This window comes from Agelaius tricolor, unplaced genomic scaffold (genome assembly GCF_023055355.1).
Source record: "Agelaius tricolor isolate 1412-34295 unplaced genomic scaffold, bAgeTri1.0.p SCAF_3, whole genome shotgun sequence".
Taxonomy (NCBI): Eukaryota; Metazoa; Chordata; class Aves; order Passeriformes; family Icteridae; genus Agelaius; species Agelaius tricolor.
Window position 1 is genome coordinate 21,877,714 of NW_027269263.1, and position 12,066 is coordinate 21,889,779.

At 37.1% G+C, this 12,066-nt stretch overlaps 1 protein-coding gene across 7 annotated transcripts in view; it reads right to left on the reverse strand.

The window, feature by feature from the left end:
* IFT56 (intraflagellar transport 56) overlaps positions 1-12,066 on the reverse strand; it is a 66,547-nt gene that overhangs the window by 2,273 nt on the left and 52,208 nt on the right. For 3 of the 7 annotated variants that reach the window (XM_071423065.1, XM_071423072.1, XM_071423071.1), the window contains exons 17-18: positions 10,919-11,052; positions 8,530-9,525 (exon numbers count right to left, since the gene is read on the reverse strand). In XM_071423065.1, coding sequence (XP_071279166.1) covers positions 9,414-9,525; positions 10,919-11,052 — 246 coding nt within the window. In that variant the 3' untranslated portion in view covers positions 8,530-9,413. Of the gene's footprint in view, positions 1-4; positions 362-418; positions 1,381-8,004; positions 8,443-8,529; positions 9,526-10,918; positions 11,053-12,066 lie in introns of those variants that run through there. The other 4 variants (XM_071423067.1, XM_071423068.1, XM_071423066.1 and 1 more) reach the window with 4 other exon arrangements.

Here is a 12,066-nt window from a genome sequence, read left to right on the forward strand (position 1 = left end):
TACCAAGCAGAATATGGGTCAGTTGTTCCTTTGGGTAACAGTAGCAAAATCAATTGTAACTAACAAGATAAGAACCCTTTTCTAGTGACTTCTTATTTTTTACTTGTTAATAATTGTTTCTGCTTCTGGTGTCAAGATTTCTTGCTGGAGCAAGCATGCAACTTTTGTCCTAGTGCTAAGGGTGAGCTCAGTAGAGTTATGACAAATAAGCTGTAAACTTCTATAGTAGTAATGATTCCAGGTGGTGTGTGAACTCTGTCTTAAATGACATTAATTTGGGGATGTCAGCCCTTGAGATGTTTTCTCTGCCAAGCAGTGGATCCCTAGGAAATTCCTCTTTGCAGGTTTATTCTTTACTTTTCTAAGAAGGAAGAAAAAACAGGGGAAAAAATTAGTTACCTTCTAAGTGATCACAAGAAAATTAAAGCCACTGAATTACCGAAATAACAAGCAATAGGACAAGAAAAAGTTGACCTCAAATTTCACCAAAGGGGGTTTCAATTGGATATTAGGAAAAATTTCTTAATCAAAAGGGTTGTCAAGCAATGGAACAGGCCACCCAGGGAAGTGGTTGGCTTACACTCCCTGTGGGTATTTAAGGTCTATGTAGATGTGGCATTTAGGGACATGGCTTAGTGGTGGCTAGGGTACTGCTGAGCAAATGGTTGGATTCAATGAACTTAAACTTGTATTTTTCAACCTGAACGATTCAATAGGTCTTTAAAATAACCTTTTAGTTGAAATCCTAGGTTTTTTTTTTTTGTAGATAGAAAGAAGAGCAAGAAAATTCATCAGACATAAACACAGAAGGGATTTTGTAGAGGACTACCCAGTAATATGCGTGGGCACACACACACTTTCCTTAAAAATACAAGCATATAGAAAGGCAGCAGACTTCAATGAACTGACAAAGAAACTTAAACTGAGGAGCATCTGCCTGTTACATGTTGATTGTGACAATCACTTAAACTGTACCTAAGCAGAATTTAAAACTGAAGAGGAGCTGTCTTTGAAAAGCATAGACTGCTTTAATGGTAGCTCTTTTATGATTCACACCTGCTCATTTGAAAGTGTAAAAACACCTAGACGTTTACAGAGGTTGTGAGGGATTATGTGCTCTGGGGAGTTCTCCCCCACTTTTTCCTCATTTGCACTATTTCTTTAAAGATGTTTGTGGCATGGGATGCTTATCTCCGATGAAAAGCCTGTTCCATCAGGCCAGCACCCCTGGAGGCAGCCGAAGATTAACAGGCTGTCTGAAACTTTGGAGTCAGGTTATTGTCTTATCTCTGCATTGTTGTCTGCCGGTTTTATTCTCCCAATAGCAATGAAAGCCACACAAGAATATGAGTCATGATTTCCTGTAGCTGTGCCACCCACCTGTAAAACGAGAAAGAAAGACTAGCCAGGTAGGGACTTCTCAGTGTGAATTGCAATTTCTACACTTAAAGCAGTAGTAATGCTGTTTAATGAACTAAAAGGGTCTGGAAGTAATTCTCAGAAGTACAAAAGGTAACGTGCCACAGATTTGCCCTCTCAGGGTCTCTTTTGTGGGTGCTGACCTAGGAGAAGACGAACACTCTTGGCGTCCTTTAGAGTGGACTCAGGCAGAGTGCTGGCTAAAGGAGCCTTGGTCAATTGCCATGGTGCTATTTCCTAGTTTTTAGTGAAATATAAATATTGTGATAATTATAGGAAACCTATTTTTATTAAATACTGTAATATATTTTAAATTATTATAGTTACTGTTCAGGCAACACCTGTCATGCAATGATCATCCTTCCAAAAAGGAGAATTTCATGTAGATGGCATATATGTAGATGGCAAAGCAACCTTCTAAAAGTTATTAAGACATACAACATAATATTTGCTGTGACCTTGAAGAAATATTTTTCTTTTTTGTTTCTCCTTTCACTTTCAAGCTGGTTTTACCAAAACTCCAATTTCCTACCCAAGTTTTTCAATGCCTCTCAGCACTTTGGAAACTGTTTTTACTGATGTAAGTTCCACACCTAGGTAAGTGCACATTATCACAGACAGCTGAGAGTGATTGCATAAACAAATTACTACATTTTTAACATTCATACAAGCTTATGATCAGAATAGTCAGAAGCATACTTTGCATGTGCAGTTCAGCATTTTCATACTTCCACGATTTTATTTCCAAGCCAAACTGCCTTCAAAAAAGCAAAGCTCATATTTATCACTGAGAATTAACTACATACCAAACTTGCAGATTCAACACAAAGCTGCTTTTGATTTGCCACAGTATTAAAAATAGCATCTGAAAAATTACATATGAAAAACGACTTTTCATACATGAATAATTTAAATAGACAAATGAAATTCTTTAAAACTATTTTTTTTCCACCTCAAGTTGGATTTTCAGAAGACATGATGTGAAGTTTTTGGAGCATATTAAAACAAGTGTAGAATAGCAGCAATAGAAGTGGTGATTTTAAGAACAGACTGGATGATACATACCCAAAATGCCTGTGAAAACAAACTACATTTTCTGTATAACATTTCTATTTCAGATTTCATTTTTCTGACCTTAAAAAAATTACCCCTGACATTGGTAAATAATAGTACAGTCTACTCTTATCTGAACACCTCCTCACTGTTTTAAGAGACTGAGTTATTCTTAGTGTCATGTTGACTTTTAGTCTTCCACAATGTTAAAAATAGGTTAGAAACTGCTGTAAAATAGTTGACAGATTGTTAAGCATGTACTGTTAGTTTGGTTATGGTAAAAGGGGTTTAAAAGGGTAGTTATAAGAAACACCTTACTCAACGTACCATAATACACCTAAGTAAAGTGCCCCACACAAAGCAAAACGAGCCAGCCTGGACAGAATTGTCATGGGCCAATCAAGCCCCTTAAACCTTCATGCAAATGAAGGATCCAAAAAGAAACCAATCCAAAGGGACAAAAAACAGGATAAAGAGGGGCTTCTGACCCACTGAATGCTTGCCGCTCCATCGGGGACATCGCTGCTCAATAAGACCCAGCGCCGGCGTTGCAGCATCCTCGACGGGAATGCTCCTGCTCGGCCCGTGGGCACCCTAGCATCAGGCCTTTCTTTTTCTTATAATAAATGCTGAAATCACTTTAGTACCAGGAGCCTGCTCTTGTTTTTAACAACAGGACTTAGCGTTTTAACAAATCTGAAAATATCTTGCCTTGAATGCCTGTGAATTGGGAGTGATGCAAATCATGCTCAGAGGTGGTGCAAGGGGAGGAAGAGAGAAGTGGAAAGCATCAGTACTTTACAGTAGTCCAGTAGTCCTGTAAGGCCATCACATTAATGGGGAGACAGGAAGGGAAAACAGTAGGGAACGAGGATGTGCAGAATGAAAAGTGATAAAACATGCTTGAGAACAACTGGCTAAACTGAGTCAGGAGTCTTGTAAAGCTTGCCTCAGAAATTACTTTGCTGTGACCAGAAAATAGCTCTTATGCCTTTAAATGGTGGGGAAAACCACCACAATTTTATATAGACAGCTTCTCAGTTTGTTCAGTAATGACTAAGTTCAGCACATGTGGCATCATGAATAAGTCAGACAAAAGTAATACTGAACTGGTAGAATAAAAACGTTAGAATAATGATCCATATGGGAATATACCAGGCAGTTTATGACTTGGTTTATCAGGTTTTGTAATTTAATTTTTGTAACAGTTTCTTAGAGAAAGCTTTCACACACGGATTCATGAGACACAATGACATCATGTGATCTGAGTAAATTCAACAGCTCTGCAAAATAAGACACTGAGTTTTGTCACATAATGGCTCCCCATATAATGGCCTCACCCATTAATGTAAGGCAAGAAAAAGAGTACAAATAGCTTTAGAGTAGACATGCATAATGATCCCATCATGCTTAAGAAGGACAAAATCATCCAAGAAAATTGTAGCTGTTACAATAATGTTGGAATTGGAGCTCTTGGAATTGGAGCATGGTTCTTTACTACATGATGTAAACATGTCAACATTATTACATGTGTTCTTAAAATGTTACCTTTTATAATTCTGAACTGTTGTGTGTGGTTTTTTCCACAGAACTGACCACATGGAAGTTTCTTACAGTGATCAAGGTGGAGTCTAAGGCTTATTACTCATCTCCAGTTAAGGACCAGCTTAAGGTGTGGTTTAAGGACTGCAAAAAACTCAATGCAATTCCTAGGTTCATGGAACAGCATACGTAGTATCCCACTTTTTAGTTTGATTTAGCTGTATCTGAGAATCACTACAAACTATGAGACAGCATATTTCCTGTTCAAATAACTGGAGACCCATAGTCTTGAAGGTCTATTGTAAAAGCATATTAAAGACCATTATTTATTTTACTGCATTATTTTAAATTCTTCTCAAGAATTACTAAGAATAATACCATGTGAAACAACTAAGCACAATTCAAGCATGTAAATATGAATTGAAACAGAAGTTCTCTTTTTATTTGAAGAATACACTGTGTCACTGTGTCTTATCAAAAGTCACAGCTCTTACTAAATATAGACATTACTTTTGTTTTTAAATCTATAAATAGATGCTAGTGTAATTCATCAATTAAGCAAGACTTATCAGGAATTTAGGAGCTGTCCCTTGCCCAGAGATGTGAAATGCCTGCTTTATTTGTTCCAAATGAAAGCTTAAACTCTACGAAGTCAAAGGTAACCTTTTAGTGTGTGCCTAAATGTGATTGCAGGGCCAAAAAAAGAGTTGTTTCAAATTATGCAAAAGGATTTGAGCAACTGGACTCTATTAGTCTCTCTGGGATGCTGAAAGGCTTCTTTAATAAAGAATGAATGGGAAATATCTCCTATGACATGGATCTTTTACAAGTTTAGCTGAATATAACAGTGCTGCAGTTCCTGCAAGTGCAATGCATACATTTCTGATGTCATATACCTAATTTTAAAAAATAGCATAATACCATATCTGAAAGGTACATGTTAAATAAGTTGAGAATGATAAATGATGAAAAGCAGCCATCAGTCATCAATAACAATGTCTTGGGGATCCTGCAAGTATGGAGGATCCAACAAACCCCTTGATGACTCAGATATAGCTGTAAAACTGTGCTAATAAATAGCTCCAGAAAAACAAACTAGTAATTAGTGGGGATAAGCAGTCATGCAGAGTGATCTGCGTAAGGTGGAAAACTAAGCCAATTTGAACAAAATGTATTTTTGTAGAACAAAAGGTAGGCTGTCTCTTCCAAAGGATAGACTGTATTCTGGAAAATACCAATTCTGGAAAAATCCTAGCTATCATGTCCCAGCTAAGAACCAGTTTAGTGCAAGGCTCCCCTGTGATAATATGGCCAAAAGGGTGAATGCAGTCTTTGAGTACCTCTGCAGAAGAATAGCAAGCAGCTCTATGGAGAAGCATATTCTAATGTTACATACAGAGATAAATTTTGTCCAGTGCTAAGCAGCCATGTTTTCAAAAAAAATCTGTTGGCAAACCAACTGCCAATGTTCCAGCCAGTAAGACACCTTTACAGGGGAATCTGTCTTTCATACAAACAAGAATTGACTTGCTGCACTTTAAAAGACAAAAAAGAACTCCAAAGAAAACCACAAAAAAACCAAACCAAACCAAAGAATGCCAGGATTTAATGGTTAACAGCAATGATGAACATTGGAAGAACTGAATATGAGAAAACAAGGCTAAACAAGTTGAATTTAGAATTAAGGTACAATTTCTAAAAAAGCAAATATGATTAAACCATTTGAATAAATTTCAAAATAAAACTATGGATTTTTCATTGTCCATCTTCAAATTAACACTCTTAAGTTTTTCTGGCAAATATTTTATGGTAAGTCGAGTTAGTTATTGGATTCAACACTGGTGAAATCTACCATCTTGCACTACATAGTCTTAGGCCAGCTTATCTATCACTTGATTAATGACTTGATTTTAATGTTATTGGTATCACTTTCATGCCATTGTCTGCTTATTCAATCACCATGTCATAGACTGGAAGGGAAGAGGGAAATTTGGAAATGAAACTTCAAAAAGAGTGAGTGGAAGTTACTTCTGGAGATAATACAGAGGAAAAATGGTCAAAGAGTAAAGCACTGGGCAAAATCTAGATGTTTTCTTCAATGCATGTATAGCTCCCACATAGTGAAGCTACAAGTAGCAGCAGCCATTTAGGTAATTGTTTACTTTGTGTCTGACTGCCTACTAGCCAAGCTCCTCATTCACACTCAGACAGCTTTCTTATGAAGATCAATGAGCCAGCTTGCAGCTGAGGGAACCACATAAACCTAAATGCCTGCTACAGTCCAGAGCTATAATGTGACATGACTTTTCTTTCACAGTGAACTTGTCACCTCCAGTTTAATTCACTTAGGTGTTACTGTCATAGCTGTTGTTCAGGTATTAACAAGTTTAATTCAAGGTTGACTTTCTTATCCATCAGGAATGGGTCAGCACTCAACTAAAAGCAGTTACATGTTATTTGGGGTTTGGCTTTCTCTACTAGTGACTATTAATGCTATGATTGCTAGCAGAGCAGCTTCTGTGCATTCTCTGTAACTTATTTTTCCAGAATCAGATGCTTATTCAGAGTATAACTCTAATTTCCATATTCTTCCTTGAAATTATAATGATGCAGCAATTTCTTTCTGCTTTAGTCTTCCTTTCATTACATTATCTGAAATGCCACTGTTTCAGTTTTATATTCACTTACTCCTGACCCAATAAATTTACCCATTTCACTGACTCTGCACATGCATTCTTCACTGCCTGCTTGCTCAATAGGTCATTTGCCTTCACTCCTAGCCATCCTATTTAGAGTACCTCGACTCCGTAAATTTCCACAATTTAGGGAAATATGGAAATGGACAGGGATAAAATTTTATCTATTCTTTACTACCTTTCATTTCTGTATCAGCTAAGGCAACTTCTCATCTCTGTTCTTTGAATATGACCTCAGATTAAACAATGGAAGACACATTCTAGATGTATTTCTATAAACACCAGTATTTCAGTACTTTTCTTGTTCTGCATTTTACTAGTGCCTGCATATCTGTTCTATTACCGAGACCTAAAAATGGTAAGACAGGATGTAAAATACCTTATTTCATCACTGCTCAAGGCAAAGCCCTGCAGTCCCGTTTTATCTTAAATGATAAAAGCTTTATTGCCAGTCAATAAAATGCACTGTGCTAAACCCCACGTTATTTAGCATATCAAATATGACATTATGGCTACAGTAAATAAGGTGAGTTTAAAAACCAAACTTCTTCCCTTCTGCATTAAAACTTCTTGTCACAGACAAGAGAAATTAAAATTGGCCCCCAAGCCCTTATGCTGCAAAACCATCACACTTATTTCAGAAGATTCAACCAATATGTAAAATGGTCTGTAATGGATTTGGATGCTCTTCAGCTCTCCTGCAGGTTAAGCTTCAATAAAGGGAGTAATTAGATGCATTTAACATCTGCTACAAAGTCACCAACATGATTTTTTGAAGCTTTGTACCAAGATTCATAATTGTATTCCCAATCTGTTTCCAAGTTAATTAAACTGAGATGGAAAAGAAAAATGCTGTTCATGAGTGAAGTGTTTTGTAACTACTTTCAGTGAAAATACTGCTCCTTTCACACCTCTTTTGAATGAGTGTAACATTGGCCCTGCTGAAAGGCTCATTGTTGCTAGTGCAATGGATCAGTTTCTAGATTTAAGTGCAAGTAACCACAACTATCAATGTACTTCTAGACACCTGAACAATGATACCCACATTTTTGCTTAAAGCAGTAAAACCAGACACATTATATGGCAGAAAGGTGTGCATGTTCCACATACATCCAGCTGCCTTAGTTTCAGCAAACTACTATAAGATCAGGACCAAGGCCATTGGCCTGCCTCTCACTGATTAATGAACATGCACTTAACAATCAGCCACAAACCTGCCCTCTTCCACAGCAAAATGAATACGCTATTTCAACTTCTGCAATGTGAAGCAACACAGACCAATCAGACATTCAACTGTAGATTCAAATAAGAGCTTTAATCAATGCACAGACAGTAGGGAATATGGTATTCTCAATTCCCCTCAAAAGATAAAAAAATACTTAAGTATTTTACAAATTTATAAAATGTAAAGTTTTCTTTTACAAATAATATACAAATGCTTTTACTATCAAATGTATAAGACAATTTTGTTACAACTGTTGCCTTCTTTTAGAATTATGTATTCCCTGAACTGTTCTCCTTAAAAAAACAGGACAGTATAATAAATCCATAAGTATAATGAATATATTGCTCATGACAGTGGTAAATGCTGAACAAAATAATTCAAAAGATCTTTTTATCCATCAGATTGCTAAAGTTCTCATGTGAACTATATTAACATGAAGAAATGTTCTGAGTGTTAAATTTCGAAGTGAGATTGAACAATACCATCAGTCAAATAAGTCTCCATGCTCTGAAAAAGATGATAAGAGAGAAAACAATCCTTACAGACAAAAAAAAACAAATTAGGGTATTGGTAGATATATTGAATTGAAATTCAATATATATATATATATATATATATATATATATTGAATTGAAATTCATCCAGAAAAGGATACTCCTCAGAATACCCAGATAGGTAATCTATGAAAGTCCTAAAGAAGAAAGACCTTTCACAAGGGCATGTAATGACAGGATAAGAGGGAACGGTGTCAAACTGAGATTATGTTTAGCTTAGGTATCAGGAAGAAATTCTTTACTATGAGGGTGGTGAGGCACTGGAACAAGTTACCCAGAGCAGTTGTAGATGGCCCACCCCTTGAACTGTTCAAGGCCAGGTTGGATAAAGTATTGAGGAACCTGAGCTCTGAGTAAAAAAAAACTGTCTGAAAGCTGTACCTGCCCATGGCAGGCTGGAACTGGGTGATCTTTAATGTTCCTTCCAACCCAAACCATTTTATGATCATATGATTCTATGCTAAGCCTTTTGTATTATCTGATACCCCCTAGCAGTGCCTAATGGTATCACTGTCACCATCTCTATTTGCCTCACTCCATCACTTGCTAAAGTAGGTTTGTCTGAGTCATGTAACAAATTGTTCTTCTCCAGAGGCCAAAAGGCTTGCTGGGGAAAAAACCCACCATGCAGTTCAGTAACTTTTGTGGAGGAATATTTGAGGAGCACCTTGATTTTTTAGACAGTTGGAACTACTATTAAAAAATCTCTCAGGAATAGAGTGGTACAACAGAAAAAATGCCAATAAAGTTGCTGTATGTTTTGAATCTCACTGCAGGACATTCTTCCTCAGCTGGGTCAACCTGCTTGAATGCCTAAAGTCCTGCAAGGACGGAGATACCCAGAATGCACAGGAGAAACCAAGACCTTTGTCTTCCAGCCAGACATACAGTAGCAACTGACCTGGTTCATTTTGTGACACTGACTCAAACAGGGACTCTGTTCTCCTTGGCCCACTTTTTCATGACGCGAACAATGTACTCTACTTGAGAATTACCAGTGCTCTTCAGAAGGTGCAGAACTTCCCGCAGAGTCTCTCTACAAGGGTGAAAAGTGAAGATTTAAGTGACGGTTAGACTCAACTGATACAATAAACTGCTCACATCAAACTATTTCACAAAACATAGGTTCTCTGAGACAGAGAGGTCCATTCATCTGCAGTGCTGGAATAGGTTAAAATGCACGATAGATGCGATCCCAGAGACAAAAAAAGCGATCAACAAAGAAGTCTTGTATACAATTGTAAAGAAATGATAAGTTAAAAAATAAAATCATGAACATGTAATTAGTTTAGTGTCTGCATATGTGTGTATTTGTATACATACCCTCACTCTTGCAAAATTGTTCCCCAGAACAAACCAAACTTAAAAAAAAATCTTTAATGTTATTTGCTAGTCTTTAGTATGGCAACATCTAGCTTAATGCTGCCAAAGCACTTTACACATAACACAATACACATAAACACAAATAACATGGAAATCAACATTCCTAATAGAATAAACCTATTACTATTAAACCTATATAAATCCTGCTGCAGCTTGCCATTTAGTTTACAATAAGAACTTAATTGCATACTTTGAAAAACAGGCAAGTTATGTGTATTTTTACTGCATCTGCTGCAGTGATTGTTAAAAGGACACTTGAAAGGTATAGTAGTTAATGAGATTATTCCAGCAGAGAAGTGAATAGAAGGAAGGTGTAGAAGCCAAGATACACACCTACCAGTCATATAGGAAACAGCAACTTTGGCCAGAAGACAATGGCCATCTGGCATCACAGCAGAATATTCACAAGGGAGCAGTTCTTAAATACAGCTTCACTACTCTCTCTCATTCCCCCATCCAGTGAAATGGGCCGAAAACAAAATTATCAGTAACACAGATGATTTCCTTTAAGCTTTCATCAAGTAAGTATATTTGTGTGACACGGTCAGTGTCTTCAGAAGGTAAATTTTAATGAAAGCACAGTCTCATCTACTCTTTGTTTAGAGAAATCATGTCCTTCCTACAGTGCTGAGTAAATGTTCCCTTAGTTCTGTTCTATGCATTTTAAAATGTCATGTGATAGTTTTCCATTCTTACACCATCAAGATGAAATGATGTTGTTTTCCCCCAGTTCATGAACATACTACTACACTTATAACCTAGCTTTTCCTAGTGCTGATGACTAAAGTATTTTGGTATTTTATAGTCCACAGCACTTGCTCATAAATTATTCTCTACCATATATTCTATAATTGTTGGTGTGGAAGATAGACTTCCACCTGAAGACTGCATATGGAGCATCTGGATGGAATGTCTATTCTCTGAAAGCTCAATAAAAGATTGGAAGGTGATATGTAGTCCTAAAGCTGAGATTATAATTCTGGTTTACAGCTAGCTGAAAATAGGAAAAGAGCAATATAAATTCAGATACAACACAGAATACTCACTTTGCTTCTCGTCCAGCTAAGATCATTTGAAATATGCCCACACAAGCACCTCTCTTGCCTTCCCAGTATTCAGGATTATTATCCAGTCTCTCCAGAATATCAAAGGCTTTGGCTGAATAGTAAAACTGACGCATCTGCACAGAAAGTGAAACATTACTCCTGACCACCTTTCAGAAGGGGATTAAAAACACAGAACCCAGTTTTCTGAAATCAGCAGTAAGCTGTAGAAGCAAAGTGCATTTCCCTGTTTTTCTGCAGGCAGCAAGTGACACAGAACAGGGACACTGCAGCTAAAGAAATGGGAAAGAGGTGGTATTACAACATCTTTTTTTGAGGTGCCCTTATCTAGTGTTGTACCAACTATACCAAAACCCTTGACAGAATATCAACCTCCAACTAGTCCAGACATTTGAAAATGAAACCACATTTCCTCATGTAGACATGGCCACATATTTGTTTATCTTCTGAGTTTAACTTAATCTTTTTTCTTCACTGTTACAATACAGTACAAAAGAAGATTCAGTGACTCTATAATCCAAAATTTTCCTTAGCATAGGAAAATCCCTATGTGTACCCTATCTTTTTTCTGCCTTAGGTTCTCTACTTGTAATTGGGAACCAGGAGCAAGTTGCTTGGCAACAGTCAATGCAAAAGGAGTGACCAGATTAACTGTGGCTTTTGAAGTCAGCATAGCACATCTCATGTGGGCTGTATGAGTGCTCTCCACTTGAGCAAGCCTGAAGGGCAATGTTGTTTGTGACTAGAATTTTCCCATGAAAGTCACAGAAGGTAGACTGAGCACAACCTCCTGTCCTTTGGTAGCTGGAAGCCTGCAGAGAAAAAAGTGCAGGCTGTGGGAGCTACATTTGGAAACCTTAGTCAGAGAAACACTGGTACTACAGGATGAGTAATAATTCTCATTTCTTCACATAAATGTTGATTTTAACCACTGGTGACTGGCAAACACTTCAATGTATGGGAAGTTAAGATAGTGAGTATGAACACTACCAGATGCGTCAAAAGAAGAAGAAAAATTAGAGTACTGATCTATCCAAATTAGTATCTGATCTAGTTCCACTAAGCAAGTACAGGTTTAATGTTCTCCTTCTATCTGACATAAATCTAGGAAATGCTTCACCCCAAGTCAT